The sequence below is a fragment of the Panthera onca genome, chromosome B4, assembly GCF_046562875.1.
Source record: "Panthera onca isolate mPanOnc1 chromosome B4, mPanOnc1 haplotype 2, whole genome shotgun sequence".
NCBI classification, from domain to species: domain Eukaryota; kingdom Metazoa; phylum Chordata; class Mammalia; order Carnivora; family Felidae; genus Panthera; species Panthera onca.
The window spans coordinates 66,191,203-66,215,791 of record NC_138345.1 but is presented as its reverse complement, the minus strand read 5'-3'; the positions used below and the strand labels follow the sequence as shown (position 1 = coordinate 66,215,791).

Genomic DNA, 24,589 nt, shown 5'->3' with positions numbered 1-24,589 from the left:
AACCTAACTCAGACAATCTAATTTAAAATAATTGGGTATATTAAAATAATAATCTACTCAATTCATTTAAAAATATTTGCCTCATAAATGAAAATTTAACTGATAATATGATAAAAATTAACCCATATTTCCCAATAAGGACCTCTCAGATAAATTGAGTCCATTTTTTTTTCTCTTCAGATGGTAAAACATGTCACTAATCACAGAATTAATGGCAAGCAATGACATGGTTATCAGTTTCTTGAAATACTGTAATTTTTTAGAGTATGATTTCATCTTAAAATGTTTTAACTAAGGTTTTAAAGTACTATAATTTAAAAATTGATGGAGTTAATGTCCTTTCTGTATTTTATGTGTAACCATTATAGAGAGGTGATCAGGGTGTCTTTTTTTCTTGTTGTTGGCTAATGATTTATGTTCATTCCTAAAATCAGAAGATCCTAAAAAGTGAATAAAAGCCACGTATGTGTAATATACTTTTTTAACCAAGAATATTTTCTCTGTGTGTATATTTACTTTCTTATCTACAACTACATCTCAATGATGTATAATAATGTAAGACCTAGATAAAACCTTCAGATTTCCTACTTGTCTTTTTATACTTAAGTGACTTTCAGATCTTTGATCTGTTAAAAAAGAAGAGAAAAGAAAAGAAAAGAAAAGAAAAGGAAAGAAAAGTCTTGTATGATGAGATACACAAGAAGACTATATCTCTTTCCATCAGAGGAAGAGGTCCATGGATTTTCTGGTAATCCAAGTGTTTAACGTACAAGAGGAAATGGATACAAATGGTAGTAGTGTGTGTGTGTGTGTGTGTGTGTGTGTGTGTGTGTGTGTGTGTGTGTTGTATACTTTATGCAGGGTGGATATGTATAGTCCTAAACTGAGCTTTTTAAATTGAATTTATCTTAATAGTCTCTTTGCAATACTCAGTTTCTCTAGTCTTCCTGTCTGCTTTCTGGAGACTATGCTCTGTATATCACCACCACTGAGATTTAATTCTAATCTAATAACCAAATTACAGTTGTGCACTAGTCCAGATGACCTTTTTCCTTCATCACTTTTATTTGACAAATGAACATGAACTAGGTGGCTGTTTTGGACCTTCACAATATATTAAATCTTCCTGAACATTTTTCTCAAAACAAAGGTCACCTGCTTGGTGCCATAAATAGATGAATGTTCTTCTGATACTCCTCCCTTGAAGCATTTTAACAATTAGCTGATTTAGAAATCAGGAGTATTTCCAGTCTATCATTTTCTGCAGGATTTGTTCCTAAATTGGAAAAGTAGGTATTTATCTGATTAGCTCAAGCATAAAACAAAGGAAAACTTTTCAAAAACTTGTGTTTTTTTTTTTTTTTTGGTTAAAGTTTTACAAGAAACAATGTTTTATCTTCCAACAAAATTAAGTTTACCTACTTTTTTCAAATGACTGAAAACTTTCACACTTGCAGAGGAAAATAACATTTTTTCTCACATTTTCCTAATTATAAGGTGATGAAACTTAATACTGTATAATTATGTAAAAGTGCTTGACAGTCTCGTGTTTGGGTATGTTCATTGTTCCAGACGGTATTGTAGTCAAGTTTGCAGGTACTTCTGGCAATCTAGGGTAGTTGATACTCAGAAAAAGACTTTTTATTCATTTATTTTTATATTAAAATATTTTTAATGTTTATTTATTTTTGAGAGAGACAGCGCAAGTCGGGGAGGGACAGAGAGAGTCTGAGATACAGAATCCAAAGCAGGCTTCAGGCTCTGAGCTGTCAGCAGAGATCCTGAAGCAGGGCTGGAACTCGAACTGTGAGATGATGACCTGAGCCAAAACTGGACACTTAACTGACTGAGCCACCCACGCACCCCAGAAAAAGACTTTTTATTTATTTTTTTAAAAAGTTTTTAGATGTTTTTATTTATTTTTGAGACAGAGAGAGACAGAGCATGAGCAAGGGAGGGGCAGAGAGAGAGGGAGACACAGAATCTGAAGCAGGCTCCAGGCTCTGAGCTGTCAGCACAGAACCCCACACGGGGCTCAAACTCATGGACTGTGAGATCATGACCTGAGCGGAAGTCGGACGCTTAACCGACTGAGCCACCCAGGCACCCCAAGAAAAAGACTTTTTAGAATATAACTTTCAATTCTTTCAAATGTAGCTATTTCCTGGGGTATACCATCAATAAATGTTACTAATAATTGTCTTTCCTCCAAGTTTTATTTTTATTATTTATTTATTTTTAAAAAATTTATATATTTATTTTGAGAGTGAGTACATGTACAATCAGGGCAGGGACAGACAGAGAGGAAGACAGAGAGACTCCCAAGCAGGCTCCATACTGTCACTGGGGAGCCTGTCACAGGGCTCAGACTCAGGAACCTTGAAATAATGACCTGAGCCAAAATCGAGTCTGACGCTTAACCGACTAAGCCACCTAGGCACTCCTTTCCTCAACATTTTAATCCTTTCTGATCTGCATAGAATTATATGTGAATATACATTTTCCAAGGAATTAGAAATTTCTTATTTAGTAGTATAAGGCATTAGCTGAGACAAATTAGGTTTCGAGTCAAAAAGATTAATCACTTAGTTGATAGCTAATATATTCCAGCCTCTGGGAAAGAACTAATATATTTCCATGAGCTAAACCAGTCATAATGTATCTGTGATTTTTTATTATTGCCAGTTTTCACTTTTCATAGTAGAATGAATTAAAAAAAAACAAGAACATTGCTTAAAAGTTTTATGCTTCTGATTTTAAAAGTAAGACATAGTCATTGCAAGAAATTAGGAAAACCCAGAAATGCGTAATAAAAAAAAAACAATTGGATGATAATTTCTACATTCTTTTATACCTTCCTCTTTTTATTTCTATCAACATAAACATATATTTATAAAAAAATTTTTGCTGTTTATTTTTGAGAGAGACAGAGACAGAATGCGAGTGGGTTGGGGCAGAGAGAGAGGGAGGCACAGAACCTGAAGCAGGCTGCAGGCTCCAAGCTGTCAGCACAGAGCCTGACGTGGGGCTCGAACTCATGAGCTGTGAGATCATGACCTGAATGGAAGTCGGACACTCAACTGACTGAGCCACCCAGGTGCCCCAACATACACATATTTTAATCAAAATTGGTATTATACTGTAAGTTATCCTTGATTCTTCTTTCTTTGAATAATATATTATAAATCTCCTTTAGTTAATCATTTGTTCAATTTTGTATAGGTGTAAGTAAAACAGGTATGCATGTCTTGTGCCTTCATGAAGCATACTGTCTAATGAGGGGACTCTAAAACAAAAGTATAATTACAAAATACAAGTTTTATGGAAGAATAAACAGGTGCTATGAAGGAGAATAATTTTAGTGGTAAGGGACCAACATTACTGTATTTAGAGCCAGAATGCTGACATTTAAATAGAGGCTTAAGGGATGAAAAAAGTCAACCATGCGAGAGTGGGGTTAAGAGCATGCCAGGAAGAAGAAATAACAGGTGCAAAGGCTATAGGAGAGAAAGGATTTGGTGAGTAGGGGGATCTAAAAGGCCAACAGGCTTGGATAAAGAGGAAGGGGAGATACTGGCCCATGATGAAGTTCATGAGGTAGACAAGGGTCAGTCCTACAGACAAAAGAGAAGAGGTTTAATTAGAAGTATTATGGAAAGCCATTAAAGACTTTTTGGGTGGTGAAATTGCATACCTGTGTTTACATGTTTTTAAAAGATTATTTTGGATGTGATATGGGGGAAGAATTGGAGGGAGAGCAAGAGTTCACAAAGATGTGAGTTAGGAGGCCCTTGAGGTGGTCCATGAGAAAGATGAAAAGTTGGAATTAAGCTGTTGACAGGAGATATGGAGAGAGGTAGACAGCTGTGAGGTGTGTTTTGGGGTTGGAATTGACAGCTTATGAGGTGGTGATGAGTAGGAGTCAGTGGGTTAAAGACAAGGAGTTAAGAAGGATGACTCTCATTTATGGCCTGAGTAACTGAGTGGATGATGATGTCATTTACTGACAAGGGGTAGACTTGGTAAGGACCAAGATTGGGTATGGTTGTGATATAAAAAAAGTATTTAAAGTCAGGTGATAATTCTGAGGGACACGTTAGACAACCACATGTATAAGCCAAGAAGGCAGTTGTGTGCATGAGTATACTCAGAGGTGAGTCTGGGCTGATGCTTGCATTTGGAAGTTACCATCATGTAGATGGGATTTAAAACCAAAGGAGCAGATAAAATCATCTAACAGAAGAGTGAATATAGACAAATAAAGAGGCCTAGAAGTGTGCTCTGACAACTAGAGATTGCATGGCTGAGAATCTAGGAAGGAAGAGAAATGGGAGTGTGGTGTAAAAAGCTAGAAAAGACTGCTTCAGAAAGGAAAGTGTGGACAGCAGTGTCCCATGGTGCTAGCAATCTAGTGTGAGAAGGGTCAGAGTGACCACTAGATTTCACAGTGTGAAGGTTACCGGTGAGGTCATCAGAAGCAATTTCAGGGCTTTGTGTTGACTAGCTAAAAATTTAATGGCTACGTTATTAATCTTCACTTGAGATAGCAGAGTATAAGAGTGTTGGACGTTTGTTTCGTGCTCTCTTCTTTGGTCTGGGGAGCTTCCAGGCAACAGAAAGGCTGGGAGGGCCCAGCCTGTGTCTGCTTCAGAATTAAACTTCTTGACTTCTGTACTTCTCTTATGGGGTGAGTGGGCACTGCCAGCACATGGTTACTTGGTACATGTTCTTATTCCCACTTTTTAAAAATTAGAAAACCCTGGATAGGCTCATTGTTGGATCTTCTCAGGGCATCACATGTTTTATTCTGAAATAGAAGAGGGTCTTAGAAAGAATGTAGATATTGTAGCCAAAGTGAATGTAGATTTTGTAGCCCAAAGTTGGGACCCTTTGCCTCAATGTTCTCATCTTTAAAATGGGCTAATAATACCTACCTTTCATGGTTAAAGTAATGTGTAAAAAGTACTTGGAACAAAGTAAATACTCAATAAATGGTGACTGTTATTATTATTATTGTTCAAAGTAAATGTTCAATATTTTGGACATACTGAATTAGTTACTTGGGTTGTGGTTTACCTTTATGATATTGGTCCATGATTTAAAAAAATTGTCAGATACATAAAACTAGTTCTTTTTGGGGTAATTAGTTAGCAATAGCCATAGTAAATCCTTTGTCATCAATATTTTGTACCATAGTTTTATCATCAAAATTTATGTAAACATGACCTTCACTTTTTACTGGATTATCACAGTTCTCTTATTCCTATTAAAAAATCGTATTTCCATGAACTTTAATAAAAACTGGTTCTCTGATAAAATGACATGCATAATGCTGTTCACAAAGGTTTAAATTCCCTTATTAGAATTCCATGGGAGTGAGAGGGGAAGAATGTAAGCCAAATACAAAAAGATGTAAAATTTGAATATCGCTCTGTCTTTGGAAACAGAGCCTGGTGGCCTTCCTTCACAGTTAGAGGAGGGACTAGAAAGTGTCTTTTCTTGTTTTCCACTTCCGCTAAGATGGAGAGACTTATGTTTTTAAGCAAAAGTGCAATTCACTAGCTTAAAACATGTAAGTGTCATAGGTCCTCATCTGGCTGTCTAGATGCCATAAGAATTAAAGCAAAGCCAAACAAAACTCAAATGATTAAAGTGTATATTAGATTATAAGAAAGTTCTCCCCAGAACATGGCTGATGAACTCTTGTGTGTGGAGAACTTCTGGAGTATGAATACTTGGACCCCTCCAGTTGTAAAAATATATGTTGCTTGGCCTAGTTTTACACTAGGTTAGGAAAAATATCTGTGATACATTAAAATTTAAGGGAGAAATAACTTCTTTTGACTAGAATGAGATTTGGTTTTCAAGAGGGGAGGATGAGGAGGGAAGAAGGTGTTACAGCTTGTTATATGAATTTTCAGAAGCTGCTTTTCTAATAATGTGAATGAACTCAGTGCTCATTTTTTCTGATTTCCCTGAGTGAATAAGAGGGAATGATTTTGTCTCCAAAGACTTTTTGGTGGTACTTTATTTTATCAAGCCAGTGGGATATTTTTTGCTTCTGTTTTCAAGGAACTGTATTACTACAAAGTAGTATACTGTAATGATCATGCAAGACTTGATTTTAACCTCTCTCTCTTTTTCTCTATAGTTTGGAAGGACTGAAGTAATTGATAATACTTTAAATCCTGATTTTGTAAGAAAATTTATCCTGGACTACTTTTTTGAGGAAAGGGAGAACCTTCGCTTTGACTTGTAAGTTCTGATATAACTTGCATTAAAAAAAAAAAAATGATTGTTAAAGGCATATTGTGTAACATAAGGCTGGGTTTGGTTGCACTGAATACTAGATTACACTGGCAGGAAACCAGATTAATTCTATTTAGAATGTGTCCTGAGCACTGTCTCTAGCATTGCTTTACATTTTATAGGTTTTTGGCTATATATTTATTGAAAAATTAGTGAGCAATTTAACCATGTAGAAATGCTGCATGGTATATATGGACATTCTTTCAAACCATGTTAAGCCTCAGTGATTTCTTTTCAACCTCTGCATATATTCCAAGGTGATCTCATGTACTCCCATGTCCCCCAGATCTTTGTTTCTCTCAGCCATTTCTTCGTATAGTATATGGATATCTGCCTTCCTTTTATCCCTTTGTGCCCTTATATTGCCAAGGCATAGGATTCTAGAGCCAGACTGCTTGATATTTTTAATATTCTTGTTATTTTGACACTAAATTAAGCAGATCAAAATATTATTGTCAAATTCAACTTCTTGTCCGCAGGGAATCTAGTGTCAGTTTGTAAGATGTTATTTGTTATTGAGTTTTTGTTTCACAGAGGTAAATTGTGGTCATTGTTGAAACATCTGGATATTGTTAAAAGAAAACCTATTGAGAGGGAAAAGTATAACATATGTTATAGCATGTATTTAATAAATTTAAATGATTAAAGAGAGTTTATGAGCATTGCAAGTATTTAAAAATATAAATGTCTTACTTTAAATAGCTGGAAACAATAAAATGTACCAGGCTGTCACAATGTATAGACTTTTTTTGATGAAAGCTATCATCTCTTATTTGAAAAAGTCATCATTTTCTTCTTAATGTAGAAAGTTGTTTACTGTTAACAGTCTTTCTTGTTGTCCCCTAAAATGTGTGCAGTAAAATAACCCACCATGCTTCTGTTTAAAAAAGGAGGATTTTATGCCAGGCCCTTTCCTTCAAGAGTTATAAGAGTTTTCACTATTCATTATATTTATCAAACAAAATTTATTATGGCCTGTTTGGTTTTTATTTTATTGAAACCCCTTCTGAAATAATAAAAATCATACTTAAGAGAAAAAGTAGAATGTAATGGTTTCCTGACCATGTTTATCGTGGAGATTACTCACAGTGATATTATTTAAAAATGACATATAAATCATGTGAATGTGGTTTCATTTTCTCATTGTTCACGGCCTTCATAGCCATTGTTTTTAAGAATTCTCTTTCATATACCAGTGTGGTACTCCCTTAATTTTTTGCCCCTGGTTTTAGACTTAACTGTATCCTAAACCAGCCATTATTTCATGATTCTTGTTCTCTTTATTTCCTTTTCCCTCTCTCTCTTTCTTATTCATTTATATTGTTTTCTCTCATTTAAAAATAGTAAATATTGATTATAAATTTTAAATAATGTAGGCATTTAAAAGTGAAAGTTTTGGCGCTTGGGTGGCTCAGTCAGTTAAGCCTCCGACTTCGGCTCAGGTCATGATCTCATGGCTCCTGAGTTCAAATGCCCTGTCGGGCTCTGTGCTGACAACTCAGAGCCTGGAGCCTGCTTCACATTCTGTGTCTCCCTCTCTCTCTGCCCTCCCCCACACGCACTCTGTCTCCTTCTCTCTCCCTCTCTCTCTCTCTCTCAAAAATAAACATGAAAAAAATTTTTTTAACATCAGAGTTTCTTGTTCTTCCAATACCAAAAAAAAAAAGGCCCAAAAAACAAAAAATTCACAAATAACCAAAAACGTACATGACTCAATGTATATACTTGCATATGGGAATCTCAGTATTTTGAAAATCACAAATATTTTCCTATTACTTGCATTTTTCAGATACCTTTTTATGCCATTATGTGTGTGTGTGTGTGTGTGTGTGTGTGTGTGTGTGTGTTTCATTCATTTTATGCTGCATAATTTTCATTGTTTGAAAAAACACTATTTATTTAGTCAAACATTTACTGATGGATCCTTTGGCTGGTTCTATTTTTACTATTACATATAATCTTGCAGTGAGTATCCTATTGGGTAAATTTCTTATATATTTTTTTCATTTTCAGAATGTAAATTATTCAGAGTCAGATTTTAGGATGAAAAGATGTATGTGGTTTATATACACAATGGAGTACTACGTGGCAATGAGAAAGAATGAAATATGGCCCTTTGTAGCAACGTGGATGGAACTGGAGAGTGTGATGCTAAATGAAATAAGCCATACAGAGAAAGACAGATGCCATATTTTTTCACTCTTATGTGGATCCTGAGAAACTTAACAGAAACCCATGGGGGAAAGGAAATGGGAAGGAAAAAAAAAAAAAGGAGGTTAGAGTGGGAGAGAGCCAAAGCATAAGAGACTCTTAAAAACTGAGAACTGAGGGTTGATGGGGGGTGGGAGGGAGGGGAGGGTGGGTGATGGGTATTGAGGAGGGCGTCTTTTGGGATGAGCACTGGGTGTTGTATGGAAACCAATTTGACAATAAATTTCATATATTGAAAAAAAAAAGATGTAGATAGGGGTACTCTTCATGCTAATCTTTGAGACCAACTTAGAAATCTTTTTTATGTTAATTTTTAAAACTTTAAAAAATTTAATAAAATTTAATTTATATTAATTTAATTTTTTATATTTTTATATGAATTTAAATTCATTTTAATTTCATTAAATTAAATTTCATTTTCATATTTTTCATTAAATTAATTTCATTTTCATATTTTATTTTAATTTAAATTCATATAAAAATAAATTTAATTTCTGTCTGTCTCATTGTTTCCCCTTTGTTTTATTTCTTAAAATTTACATATAAGTGAAATCACATGGTATTTGTCTTTCTCTGGTTATTTTGCTTAGCATTATACTCTCTAGCTCCATTGATGTCATTGCAAATGCCAAGGTTTCATTCTTTTTGATGGCTGAGTAATATTCCATTGCATATATACACCACATCTTCTTTAACCATTCATCAATTGATGGACACTAGGGCTCTTGTGTCCATCAATTAGCCAAATAGACATTTTGGCTATTGTAAATAATACTGCTATAAACGTAGGGGTGCATGTGTCCCTTTGAATTAGTATTCTTGTATTCTTTGGGTAAATACCCAGTAGTGCAATTGCTGGATCATGAGGTAGTTCTATTTTTGGCTTTTCTATACTGTTTACCATAGTGGCTGCACCAGTTTGCATTCCCACCATCAGTGCAAGAGGGTTCCTTATTCTCCATATCCTAACCAACCCCTGTTGTTTCTTGTATTGTTGATTTTAGCCATTCTGAGAGGTGTGAGGTGATAACTCATTGTAGTTTTGATTTGCATTTCCCTCATGGTGATAATGAACATCTTTTCATGTGTCTATTGGCCATCTATATGTCATCTTTGCAGAAATAACTGTTCATGTCTTCTCCCCATTTTTAAATTGAATTATTTGTTTTTTGGGTGTTGAGTATGATAGGTTCTTCATAGGTTTTGAATACTATCCTTTTATCAGGTATGTCATTTGCAATATCAGGTATGTCATTTCTCTCATTTCATAGGTTGCCTTTTAGTTTTGTTGATTATTTTCTTTGCTGTGCAGAAGCTTTTTTATTTTGATGTAGTTCCCATGGTTTATTTTTGCCTTGATCCTTGCCTTAGGAGACATACCTAGAAAGAAGTTGCTACGGCTGATGTCAAAGAAGTTACTGCCTGTGTTTTCTTCTAGGATTTTTATGGTTTCAGATTTCACATTTGGTATTTCATCCATTTTGCATTTATTTTTGTGTGTGGTGTAAGACAGTGGTCCAATTTCATAGTTTTGCCTGTTGCTGTCCAGTTTTCCCAGCACCGTTTGTTGAGGAGACTTTTTCCCATTGCGTATTCTTGCATGAGTTGTAGAAGATTAATTGACCATATAATTGTGGGTTTATTTCTGGGTTTTCTATTCTGTTCTATTGATCTGTGTGTCTGTTTTTGTGCCAATAATAAACTGTTTTGATTACTACTGCTTTGTAATATAACTTGAAGTCCAGAACTGTGATGTGTCCAGCTTTCCTTTTCCTTTTCAGGATTGCTTTGGCTATTCAGGGTCTTTTCTGGTTCCATACAAATTTTTGGATTCTTTGTTCTAGTTCTGCGAAAAATGCTGTTTGTATTTTGATGTGGATTGCATTAAATCTGTAGATTGCTTTGGGTAGTATGGGCATTTTAGCAATATTTGTTCTTCTAATCCATGAGCATGGCATATATTTCCATTTCTTTGTTTTGTCTTCTTTCATCAGTGTTTTATAGCTTACAGAGTACAGGTCTTTCACCTGTTTTGTTAGGTTTATTCCTAGGTATCTTATTATTTTTGGTGCAATTGTAAATGGGAATATTTCCTTAATTTCTTTTTTGGTTGCCTCACTGTTGGCCTATAGAAATGCAACAGATTTCTGTACATTGATTTTGTGTCCTGAGACTTTACTGAATTCGTTTATCAGTTCTAGCAGTTTTTGGTGAAGTCTTTCAGGTTTTCTGTATATAGTATCATTACATCTGCAAATAATGAAAGTTTCACTTCTTCCTTACCAATTGGGGTGCCTTTTATTTCTTTCTGTTCTCTGTTGTTGTGGCTAGGACTTCCAGTATTATATTGAATAATAATGGTGAGAGTGGGCATCCCTGTCTTGTTCCTGACCTTAGAGGGAAAACTGAGAGATTTTCCCCATTAAGGATGGTGTTAACTGTGGGTTTTTCATATATGGCCTTTATTATGTTGAGGTATGTTCCCTCTAAGCTTACTTTGTTGAGGGTTTTTTTTTTATCAATAGTTTTTTATCAATACTTTTTTATCAATACTTTTTTATCAGTACTTTGTCAAATACTTTTTCTGCGTCTATTGAAATGATCATATGGTCTTACCCTTTCTTTTATTGATGCAATTTATCAAATTGATCAATTTATGAATATTGAGCCACCCTTGCAACCCAGGCAAAAATCCCACTTGATCATGGTGGCTGATTTTTTTAATGTGTGGTTGGATTCAGTTTGCTAGTATTTTGTTGAGAATTTTTGCATCTGTGTTAATCAGGGATTTTGGCCTGTAGTTCTCTTTGTTGATGGTGTGATTATCTGGTTTTGATATCAGGATAATACTTGCCTCATAGAACAAATTTGGAATTTTACTGTGTTTTGGAATAGTTTAAGAAGAGTAGGTATTAATTCTTCTTTAAAGTTTGGTGGAATTTGCCTTTGAAGCCAAGATCCTATATACTTTGTTCTCTGAGCGCCTTGCCTATGTTTTAGCTCCAATTTTCAGAACCCATTTCTGTTTCATTTTGGTTGCTGTCTGCCAACAGGCTCCTGTCACCATCACAAGCAGCTGCTGCCAGGTGACTGTTTCACCACTGTACCCACTTGGCCCTGGCTTCTTAAGCCCGTGTCCTACACAGCCTTTATCACTTATATCATAACTGTGGCTATTATAGAATGTCACAAGGGGAATGAAAAGAAAGGAAATAGTGCTTTCAAAAGGATGATAGCAATCAAATGTTTGTTAGAAGACGAATGAGCAAAAATTGAGAGCTGGGCTAGTCATTCTGGAGAGGAAACGAAGGTAAAGAATGATTTGCCTGTATGGAGGCTAACGATTGCATTCTCATCTCTACTGAAGATGAGGCTGTGGAAGCCAATGGGTTTTAAAACGTGTTGAGTGCAAGAAATGTAATTCCACTGAACTCAGTGCTGGTTAGTCTTCAAATATTATGCCTCTTTTAACAGATAGCATTTCAAAAATCACTCTGACAAACTAGTGAGTCCAAATGAGAATGTATTGTGGTACATTGAGGCACCTGATACTTATTTCATGTTTCTAAGCTTTCTTGGTATGCTTAGCATGGACAAGGAAAGGCTTAAAGGTAGGAAGAAGTTAGGGCATTGCTAGAACTTAACACACCTCTCTAGTATTTCATGATAAATGAATGACATTGTTCAACTTCACTGTATGTATTTCAGAGACTTCATAAAAGAAAGCAGGGCTCAATCTCATGACCTTGAGATCATGACCTGAACCAAAATCAAGAGTTGGACACTTAACTGAGTCACCCAGGCGCCCCTAGAACCATCTTATTTTGTTAATCATTATACTCTTCACTTTAAAACTTTAATCTCAAACTTCATAACTCTTCACTTCCTCTCCCATCAGTTGGAGCTATTTTCAGCTACTTGCGGGAGAGCAGAGGGTGGAAAAAGGAAAGGGTAGGTGAGCTGGGAGGCAGAGGTGTGGGTCTCTTATCTTCTGAAGAATCTAGACCTTAAAGGGGACAGATGTCACACATTCTACTTGTTCCTCAGCCCTCAGAAGGCACTTCCTAGGACTGTCAGCTGACATAGTTTTTAATGGCAGCCACAGGCTGGACTTGTAGGCAGTTTCTGTAGCTCAGCGGCATCTGACTGGGGACTCAGATGCTATCTTTTTCTTCAGGCACCTCAGATTTAGGAGATCCCCTTCACTTGACTTTGGGGAATGGGACGAACCTCCCCTTGCCCCCACAAGGGGTAGGAAATAGCCTGTCACTTTATGAGTAAGTTGTGAAGAAAGGTCTGACTGGCACATCTGAGCTAAGCATATTAGCATCTTTTGTTTTTAGCTTTGGACCTTAGCTGGAATTCCAGAAGTACAGGAAAAACTCTAGTCAACATCTGTTACCTCTAATTGAAAGGTAATCTTTAGGATCAACCCAAATCGGTTACTGCCAATTAAGTAGCAGCTTCAAGTTTGCAAAATTAACATTAGTAAATTTAGGCAGTGGGATGTACCCTTGTAGGTGTAAACTACTTAACTTCCTGCTTGCCAATATGATCTTTCTTAATAAGAGTATGGCATTCAAACATGTAAACGTGCGCGCGCGCACACACACACACACACACACACACACACACACACACACTTTAACTATTTAGGATGTGGGGTTTATGTCTGAGGGTAAGGACCAGAGTAGTCTTGATACTTTTAGAAAAGTTAGAAGGAAAAGTCCATTAAAGGAAAACTCACGATAATTTCAAATGCATTATAATCCAACATGTTATCTAAAGCCATCAGAACTATGCTGCAAATTACATATTTTCAAGAGAGTAGCATTCAAAAAGCTTTGTTAAAGGCAATGAAAGAAGATTATATTTGAAGATACTTAAACTTTGTGATGAAAACAAACTCCTTTTCTTTTTGCTTCTTTTAAATTTTTTTTTTTTCCAACGTTTTTTATTTATTTTTGGGACAGAGAGAGACAGAGCATGAACGGGGGAGGGGCAGAGAGAGAGAGGGAGACACAGAATCGGAAACAGGCTCCAGGCTCCGAGCCATCAGCCCAGCGCCTGACGCGGGGCTCAGAGCCTGACGCGGGGCTCGAACTCACGGACCGTGAGATCGTGACCTGGCTGAAGTCGGCCGCTTAACCGACTGCGCCACCCAGGCGCCCCTCTTTTTGCTTCTTTTAGCACAACTGAACATACCATGTTATTTCTCCCCCGTCCACAGTATACCCTTTATAGAAAACAGTTTCCATGACTGATTCTTGGGAAGGAACCAGCATAGTTATTTTTCACCTTTGATACTGCTGTAGTTGCTAATTTCAATTTTCTCTTTAAAAGTTGTCTTGAATAAGAAAAATTTCTTGAATAAGAATTTTTTTTTTTGGTGCTAACATCTGTAGGTTTTCAGTAGATGTTGGCAGTTTGCTGATTTAAAATTGTAGGTTACAGCTGTTCAGAGTTGATCGGAATGCCCTAATGTGAAGAAGAGTAATTTGTAATTCCTCCAAGGCAGGTATTTGCCTCATACAATTTGAAAGCCAATCTGTGGTAAACATTCTTAGCTGGGGAGTACGTGAACCTCTGCCCAGCATTGGTACACTCAGTGAACTCTGTTTCTTTGCCTTTTATTGATGGAGATGCTTTGTTTCTTTGTAAAAACATTCTTGTTTAGTGAGAGTGAAGGCTTTAATTAATCTTTAAAAAGGCAGTTAATTTTTGGTAGGAAGCTATGGACAAGGAATGTGAAAGGAGTATAATTTGGGAGAAACACTGGAGCCAGTGTTGAATAAGAAAAAAATATTTTCCTATTCAAGACTTCATTTATTTGAGGTTGTTTTGACTGGTAGCAACCTTTCCATTTCTAGAATTTCTTTAAAATGAGAGGTTAAGGTAATAGTGAGTGATGTTTTCCCAGAATCTTTCTAAGAAATCATTTATTTCCAGTACCAACTGGTCAAAATCAGGACCTAACGTAGTACTATATGAATGTATTTATCTTTCGTAAAATATTCGGTTTCCCTAAGTCCAGTGATTGGGGAAAAGTAACGTCTCCTTACTTTAGCCAAATTTCAAAGTCAACAGTAGCATTTAAAATATTAAATAGAAGTTAAAAGGTACACAAACGACAGCCTGTTCCCAGCACCTGCTTGCTTATTGATTGATTGATTGATTTTAAAAGATTTTATATTTTTAAGTAATCTCTACACCCAACATGGGTCTTGAACTCACAGCCCTGAGATTAAGAGTCGCACGTCTCACTGAGCCAGCCACGTGCCCTGAACCTTTTTATTTTTAAATGGTATCCAGAGGAGAGGAATTGCAGTTGTTAGGGAGTTTTAAACAGTTAGGATACTACTGATTCACACAAAAGAGAATGGTTTTTGTGTTTTGTTTTACTTTTCAAACTTTTTTTTTTTAATGATAGTACAAAAGAGAAGTTTATAACTTTCTTATCAAGCAGCAGAATTAATGACTGAAAATATCAGGACTTCTACTTAGGTTGTGGAAATAAAAGGACTCAGAGATTGTGAATGCTACTATTGGCATATAGACTAAAGATTATAAGAAACTTCTTAATTTGCTAATTTTTCCCTACTGGTATATTTTTGGTTCATTATAATGTTACTTATTTTTTGGGAAAATACTGATATTTTTTCTGTAGCTCTCTATTTTGTGGAAATAATCTGAGTTTCATATTTTAATCTTTTAGGTATGATGTTGACTCAAAGAGCCCCAACCTGTCCAAACATGTAAGTTCACACTTTATGTTTTTAGGATGATTACGTAATATAGACCGCAAAATCATAACATATGATTGGTATTTATGTTGATGCATTAATATTAAAGGTATATTCCCATAAGTTTTCATGTAATAATTGTCATAGAAAATAAATAACATTTTTAAAGGATCCTAGAATAGCACGTGAAGGAAATTCTTAAAGCAAAGGTACCTTTAGTGTGTGAAATGGATTAACCTTATTTATTTATATATTTTTAAAAGAAATTCTTTCAGTTCCCTGCAATGTTTGAAATTAATTCAGGTTGAGCAAGATGAAGCCCGTGTCATTTGGAGAGGCTTCGCTTGTGCGAGAATGAGAAGTACTTGGGTGTAGGGCAGAGTGATTTGCCATTCTTCAGTCCTTGTGGCTCATTTGTTCAACCATATTTTCTAAGTGCCTCCTCATGCTGGCACCATGTCTGCTTCAGAGGGTACAGTATGAGCAAGATGGACATACAGAGTCTGTCCTCAAGTTCACTTACAGTCTCTTTTTTTCTTTTTGGGTCCTGATCTTCCCTCCTTCTACCTATTCCTCTTTTCTCAAGAGCTCTACTCCCCAGGCCATAACTATTCCCTGGGGATGTTTTTAGGTTCAGGGGCAGCAAAGGCCTCAGAGCTAGGCAGATGCAGAGGTTGAGGTCTGGAGGGAGAGTTAGGTCAAACTAGCAGGAAGAGCTGAATGGGGGTGGAGGGGGTGCTGTTTGAGAACAGCATTCTGAAAGTTTAACCAGGTACCAAGTGGAATCTGAATACATGGATGTAGAATTGGCAGCCGTGTCAGAGTTGAGAGGTGGGAGGCTGGCTGGAGTCATGGTCATGCCCAGAGGGTCAGGCGGGTGAGATTTTTTTCACTTCTCCATTGTTGTAGCCTACTGACTAGAACAGATGGATATGATTTCCAATGTAGTTTGGAGAGGAGGGATGTCTTAATTCAGAGAAGAGAAGACACATGAGAGGTAATCCCAAGCTAAGAGGTTGAGAGGCTGATTTGGGGAAACTAGGAAGCTGGGTATGGTGGTAAAAATCACAATTTACTGTTCCTTTCCTTCATTGTAAAGAAGCTATGATATTTATTTTTGTCATGAAGCAAAGAGCAGAATCATTTGATGAAGGATTCAAAGAATAGTCTTTCTGATTGACTTTTCTACAAATTGAAAGCAAATACTGTAATAAGCTCATTCCTCCACATAAGTAATGCTCATTACCATTGCCATGCTGCCTTCCTGCTCCTCATAAGACTTGGAGCATTGTGGCTGGATATTTAAATTTTATTTGCAAAGCTTTGTGTTGGAAGTTTTCCAAATTCTACTGGAAGAACCAGAAAAAGAATTCCATTTTCTAGTAAAAAATTTAGTTGCAAGGAAAGAAAATGCATTATATTTATTTCACATGTAGGTGGTTAATATTAAAGAGATTTAGAAGCATCTCATAAAATGTGATGTGTAGCTTGTCCTTGTAGGAGCTACGGCCAAAAACAGGCCTGGAGGGTTGGGATTGAGACAGCAATTTTCTCTATTTCTTTTTCTCTGAGGCTACATATTCTTTGCATTATGACTCTTCTCTGAGCTTCTGTTTCTCTCTGAAAACCAAGTTTCTCTGTTTATTCATCTTTGTGCATGTAGGAAAAATGAACTCCCTAAACTCTTGAGTGGACATAGGCTTTCAAGTGCCCATTCTCCCTGAATATAATTTCTATGTTTCTCAGTTCAAACTACTTTTTAGAGGGCATGATAACTTGGCAGTTAAGGACTTTCCATAGGGTTGGATATTTTGAGGCTGAGTGTGAAGGGGGTAACATGTGGTCCTTACCCAAGTGGTGGCCTTGAATTCAGGGAGAGACTAGTATATGGGATAAGAAGGTACCTCAAACATGATATAACTATATTTTCGTTAAATAATCCATACTGAGGTATGTACCATAGAAGGCATGAATGTACATATCTTTTAAAATATTTTTTTTTGCTTTTTATATGTTCCATAAGAAAGATTTTGTGTCTTCCTCCTGACATCTTGACTCTGCTTCACTCTCGTGCTATCTCCTTTACCACCTTCTTACTGCTGCAGTTCTTTTCAGAGCAGCCTGGGTTTCTCCCATCTTACTCTACTGTGTTCTGGTTTTCATTTCTGCTTGAACTATTCTGACATGGGTTAGAGAAAACTATCTTGGCCTCTCTTCACTTTCTGCTTTACCTGACCTTCCCATTATTTTGGATACAATTGACTGTTCTTAACAAACTCATCTCCTCTTAATTCCACAGAAATGTCTCCCTTACTTCTTTTCTTACTTCTTTGTTTACTCATTATCTATCCTTTTTCAGTTTCTCTTCCTCCTCCTCTCCCTTATTATTGGTTTTTCCTGGTTTTGTTTTCCATTGTCATCTCATCTCAATAAGCTCTCCTTGGGAAATCTCAGCCATTTCCATGCCTTACCCTGATGACTCCCAAGTGTCTATCTCTCTTTGTACCTTAGCAAAAACAAGTTTCCAACTGCTTGTTAGCTAGTCTGCAGAAGCCTAAAACTCAAATTATCAAGAATGTATGACCTCTTCCATTCTGTTGTTGGTCCTCTGCTTGTATTTTCTATCTTGAGAATTATCATCATCACGGTATACTAAGTTAGAAAACGTGGATGTATCGTTAACCTCTTTCTGTCTCACATACCACATCTTGTGAGCTATAAATCCTGTCCATTATAATGAAGTATTATTTCTCTTCTGTCTTCTTTCCTTTCTTACTGTTACTTAATTCAGATTCTCATCACCTTTCTCCCAAAGTATTGCATAGCTTCCTATAGTTCCTGTGGTTCATATTACCTCACATTTTAATGTATTTGTTTACAGTAGTCTCTGTATTATATTTTTTAATATTAAGCAGTCAGTACAAATTAGTTAATAAGTGCCTGAGCTTACAAATGGATGAAGCATGTGAGATGAGGAAGGAAATGTGTTTTGGAATTGTGATATGAATTGTTAGAAATTAGTGTCCCGAATTTCTGTTAGAAATTAACAACAAAAGCCCTTGCTATTTGAAAGCATCCAAGTACAGATTTTATAACTCATTCAACCCAAAATGAGTTCAGGAGCGATTTAGATTAGAGAAGCCAATAAACAAACTAGGTCTACTCCCTGAGGATACAGTTGTTTAAAAGTGTGATTGTCGACCTGCCAACTTTGCAAAGTGAAATGAAAACTGGAACCTTTTAGGAAAGACTGCTAAGTGCGTGGGTTTGCATGTGGAGTGCAGACACTTACCTTTTACAAAGGGGATTTGGTAGCAAGAGAGACTCCTTGAGTTAACAATAATAAAATCTTTTTTTTTTCCTATTCTCATTTCTGATAATTTTGACAGAAACCCATTTCGGGATGACTTTATTTGATTTCCAATATTCAGGGATCTTGGGTCAAATTCTTAAATTTTTGGTACTAGTAGGGAAAATAGAGATATAATATAGCATTGTACCTTAGATTCCTAATACTGCAAATGAATACAGGGTGAGTGGATACAGGATCGGTATACTTTTAACTGATTTTATTTATTTATTTATATTTTTTATTAAAAAATTTTTTTACACATTTATTTTTGAGAGACAGAGCACAAGTGGGGGAGGGGCAGAGAGAGAGGGAGACACAGAATCCGAAGCAGGCTCCAGGCTCCGAGCTGTCAGCACAGAGCCCGACGCGGGGCTCGAACTCACTGACTGCGAGATCATGACCTGAGCCGAAGTCAGATGCTCAAATGACTGAGCCACCCATGAGCCCCTATTTTTTTTTTTTTATTTAATGTTTATTTATTTTTGAGAGAGACAGAGACAGAGTGTGAGCAGGGTAGGGGCAGAGAGAGAGGGAGACACAGAATCCAGAGCTGTCAGCACAAAGCCCGACGTGGGGCTTGAACCCTCCAGCCCACGAACCGTGAGATCATGACCTGAGCTGGAGTTAGACGCTCAACCGACTGAGCCACCTGGTCGCCCCTTAACTGATTTTATTCATGGTAGGAAAGTTTGTAGTGGAGAAACATGCACCAGAAACATTACATGATGCAGGCACTGGAATCCAGGGACATTTTCCTTAAGAGGTTTTATCCATTTTATGATTTTCTAGGGAAATTAGTAAAATATTAGCCCCCCCAAAGTGTTAGATCCTGTGAACAAAATCTGACATTTTGAATTCCAGTTTTGTTCTCTAAGTTGCTGTCGAGCCCACTCATCTTAATGCCATTAGCAGAACTGCATAGCATACTTTCATTTGAATAATTTAATTTCACCAGCCAAATCATTAATGAAAAGATTAATAACAGGCCCATAATTGGTGTATCTAGGATTCTGCTTGGCGCTCTAGACCAGATGACATCAAAACTGTACTTTGTGTACTAAATTTCCATACACACCAGGCAATCCAAAACGCATTTTTCCATTTGGATGATCTTGGAAGGTACCTGCTAAAATTTTTGTTTAGACATGTTAATAGCTCATTGGATTATTTGGGCCATGAAATACCAGCCTTCAGTGAGGGTGTGTATGTTCTTTAGTATATTTTCTAAATATCATATATGTATAAACTTCCACATGTAGATCAGTTGTTTTGAAAATTTCATTTGAAAGATAATTGTTTGGACCATGAAGTGCATTTTCTCATAGAAAGTGGGGTAATATTTTTCTCATCAGAAGAAAAACCAATTTAACCCATATATAACTGAACCAAATTCTAATGTATTTTCTTAAAATCAGGCAAACAATAAATATATTTAAGTGCTGTTCAAGTGCTCAGTAATGTAGCAGTGTAGAAGACAAACAAGGACCCCCTGTCCTAAAACAGCTTACATTTTGGAGTTGGGGAAGTGGAAGGGGCAAGATTTATTTAATAGAAACAAATGCAAAATGATTAAGATAACTTACTTCTTTATACACTTAAAAGAAATTGATAGTGAGAAACAGTGACTGATGAAGAATGCTAGCTAGAAGCTTAGGTTCCTCTCAACCAGGTGGAGTGATTCTGCACAAGTTCTCATCCTGGGTATCCTTATGCAAAGAGAAGAAGGGAACTACTGATAATCTAGAGAAAGAGCATTCCAGGTAAAAGCAACAGCAATGCAAGGACCTTGAGTCAGGAAAATATTTGGAATGTTGATGTGACTGAAGATAGCTACCATATATGGGATTTTGTGAATGATAAGGAGAGCAGAATGAAATAGATTGAAAAGGTACACAGAATTCAGATGATGCAGAGATTTGTAGGCCATGGCTTCAAAAAAAGTTTAATGAATTTCACCGGAAGATGATTTATACATTTAAATAACAACTGACAGCTGAAGTGGAGAATGGGGCTGGGAAGCAAGACTGAAATTAAGGAAACTGTTGGAGGAGAACATGACTGGTTTACCTGTGAACTGGATCTGGTCACTCCCTTCCCTGTCCTTGAAAAGTATGTTCTGCCCACTGGCCTGTTTCATAGACATAGTCTGAGAGAGTAATGGATGTTGAGACCATCTGGACTGAATGTATGACTGAACCCCATTAAGGCCTCTGTAAAAAAGTTGTGATTCTGGCAGGCAAGTGTGGAGATCTACTCATCTTTCAGCCATCCAAGACAGCCTCATAATGTAAGTTCCCTTGCTTATTAAACCTGCCACCTACCAATCTGGAGGGACCTGCCTTTTTTCTTCAGTCTTTCCTTGCCCTCTAGGTATGGGTGCCAGTTTCAGATTTTACCCGGGGAACTCCCCTGGTGGTGACCCAAAAGAGACCAACTGTAAGGCTATTGTGATTTGGCTAAATGAATAGTATTTGGTGGGTATAGCCCTTGAAGGGCTAAGAAGTGGTCAGTTTTGGAATATGTTTTGGTGATATTATTGCTGATGAATTGGATTTCAGGTGAGAACATAAGAAAATAATTTAGAATGACTCTTACGTTACTGGCGAAGAGCCACTGAATAAATGGTGTTTAGTTTATTGCGAGGGGTACATCATGGAGGAAGAGATTGAGGTGGTGGGGTGAGATTGGAGAACTCAGTGTTCAGAATGGGTTTATGTTGTTTGAGACCCCAATAAGCATCCAACTGGAGATATTGACTAGGCCATATCTGGAGAATAGAAAGATGGTTTTGCAAATCATCAGCCTATAGAGTTGGAACTCATTAAAGTTACCTTAAAAAAAAAAAAAAAAATATATATATATATATATATATATATATATATATATATATGCCTGAAAAAAATATAAATGGAGAAGAAAATAGAATTTAAATTAGAAATTTTGGTGAACTGAAGCATTTAGAAATTTGAGGGAAGAATATTAGCCAGAATTCGCATTTTTAGAAGCTGGTCAGAACATGTTACTTTTCAATTCAAACCCTTCAGTGGCCTCCCTCTACACTCAGGATAGAATTCACGGTCCTTCGGGTGAAGAACCAGACTCCTGGTTCTCTCTTTAATTCTTTTCCTTGCTCATTCTGTTCCAGGTCCACTGGCCATCTTGCTTTTCCTTGAATGCCCAAGTATATTCTTGTTTCAGAAACTTTGTTTTTGCTTTTCCTCCAGCCTGGAATGTTTTTATGCCAAATATTCACATGGTTCTTTTTCTTACATTATTTAAATCTCTACTAAATTGTCGCTTCCTGAGAGGCCTTTGCAGTAATAACTTTCTTTTTCTATAAACATGCTTTCAGGCCCTTACTAGATGATGAGAGCTAGCTTTTTAAGCATATTCAAGCTAAAGTATTAATGACTGATGTTTTATAAATGAATTATGTTTCCATTTGCATTTCCAGTAAGGGCTTGTAGAATCTTAGACTTTAAGAGACAATGCCTGAATTAGGTCTGATGACAGTATCTTCAGCACTCATTAAGTTATATTAGGTGTGATTGTTTGCATGCAAAGCTGGCCCTTATTTCGAATTCAATATTTAATAATGATTTTGAATGATAGTATTACATTATATTTAATACTATTATCTAGTATCGGATAATGCTATATTATATTTCATATTATTTAATAATAAGTAGTAGTAAGTTTTCTAGTTATTTGGCCTGTCAACTGTCTTACCATGACTACCAGCAGAGAGAATATTTAACTTACTTTCTGTAAGCATATTACACTTCTCGCTTCTTTGCTAATGAGAACAAACATAAAGTGATATGCCCCCAAAAGATAAATATTTTCCATAGGTTTATCTCTGAATAGTATAGCTTTATTTTGTAGTCTCTATATAGCATGGTTTTCAATTAGTTAAATATATATGTTGCGAATAATTTTAAAAATTTGTTAATTTAGCTCAATGGCCATCCCTCATTGTTGAAAGCTTAATTTTCATTCAGTGGCTTACTGCTTTCATTTGGAGTCTTAACAAACAAAAACTATTTTTAAAATCAACATTTGTGCTGAGATAAAAGAAATACATTCAACTTTAGAGTATAATTTTGAAACTGTATTTGTAATTTAACCATTGATGTCTAAGTTTAGAAATTTTATTAATCTCTTGGAGGTAGAATAGCATTTTTGAATTATAGATGGATCTATCCATTAAATAGACAAATCCCTGCCTTAAAAAAGTTGTATTATTATGTTAAAACGTGACAAATTGTTTCTTCCAAAATATTGAATCCAATTGTTTCATGTTGAGTTTGCCTTATTTTCAAAATAGCATATAGATGTGCTAACAACCTTAAAGAAAGTAGAAGTCATTATTGGGGAATGGAAGCACCTATATTTGATTATTATAAATGATTGCCATATTAGCATAATATAACTAAGTCACACCTCAGTCTTTATAGTTGATGTGATTAGGATGAATTAAATAGAGAGGTAGTCAGCAATATTAGCAGGGAATACCAGCAATAAAATAGATAATGCCAACAATAAAATTTCACAGGTAATATAAGCTTTCCTCATTAATTTTTTCTGCAATGGTTAAAATATTGTAAAAGCAAAATATTTTGTATTACTTTATCTTGCTCTTAGTGGCTTAGCATGAATATGCTTAATATGAGTTAAATGATCACAAAATGGGTACGAGCAATAAATGGAGGCAAATAGTCTATCTTATCAACAAACAGAATGATTAACTACTGAACAGTTGACTGCACCCAATTACTGTGCTGTGTTAAAACTTAGCTATCATAAATCAGTTTAATGTCTTTTCATCTAAATTATCTATTAATTAGAGATATTATATTTTCAGATGTTCCTTGATCACATCATAAAATAGGAAAGCCATTTACAGACTATCTTTATAAACTTTTAGGAGAAAGATGCCACGCTATTGAATGCTTATGAAATTGTTTATGATGATGCTGATGATCAACTACAGTTGACTGGCTTTGTGATAGTGTAGAAATCAGAAATTTCACTTACCATGAAGGCCTCCTGGTTCACTATACCATTGTTTTAAAAATGTCATTCTTTTACATATGTATGTTTATATGTATACTACTTACCATGTAAGATAAGTTAGTGTATAAGGCACTTTAGGATTTTATAATGGCACTTAATATGGGTATTTGAATTGGCTATGAGTGTAAAGGGGATATAAAAATACTTTATCCAGGTAATTATAGTATCTGCAGTACTGGAATCTAGTAGTCAGGGATAAGTTTTAAGTACATAGTAATATCCTTTTAACCCCAGGGAGGTAGGGAGGAGAAGAGAAGCATATATTTATTAGATGCTTACCATGTTCAAGTATCTGTTCTAAGGGCTTTGCATATATTATCTGCGTATATAATCTTATTAAGTACCTTGCATATAATATCTTATTTAATCCTCCCAATAATTTATATATAGGCATTATTCATTATCTCTATTCTATAGGTCAGGATATCGAGACATAGAGTCATTAGTAAATGATTCAGCCAGAATACAAACAGTATAGACATTCATAATTCTCACTCTTAAGGAATATGTTATACTGTTTTGCTAAATAAATAAATAAATAAATAAATAAATAAATAAGATCTTTTATAAAGGATGTATCAGAATTTATACTGGTACTTAGCAAGCAAGCAAGCAAATAAACCAACAAAACAAGTTCATTTATTGCAAAGTAAGTTACCTTATTAATATGTGTGGAATTATTAAAGTACATAGCATTAATGTAATTTTTATGAATATAGGTAAGTAGCTAGCTACAGTATAATATGAAATGTAGTGGAGGAATTGATCAGTAAAAATTGTATGAAAAAATAATGAAGTAATAAGTTTGAAGGAAGTAGAATATTTTGCTCATGCATGCAATTAAAGGAGACGCTCTTCTGAATGTTAAAAAGAAAAAGAAGAGAAATACAGTTGACCC

General features: G+C 35.7%; 1 protein-coding gene across 1 annotated transcript in view; it reads left to right on the top strand.

Moving 5' to 3' along the window:
* CPNE8 (copine 8) overlaps nucleotides 1–24,589 on the top strand; it is a 227,183-nt gene that overhangs the window by 50,152 nt on the left and 152,442 nt on the right. Inside the window, exons 4-5 of the mRNA XM_060657941.3 lie at nucleotides 6,152–6,255; nucleotides 15,236–15,275. Of these exons, the coding sequence (XP_060513924.1) occupies nucleotides 6,152–6,255; nucleotides 15,236–15,275 (144 nt within the window). The remainder of the gene's footprint in view (nucleotides 1–6,151; nucleotides 6,256–15,235; nucleotides 15,276–24,589) is intronic.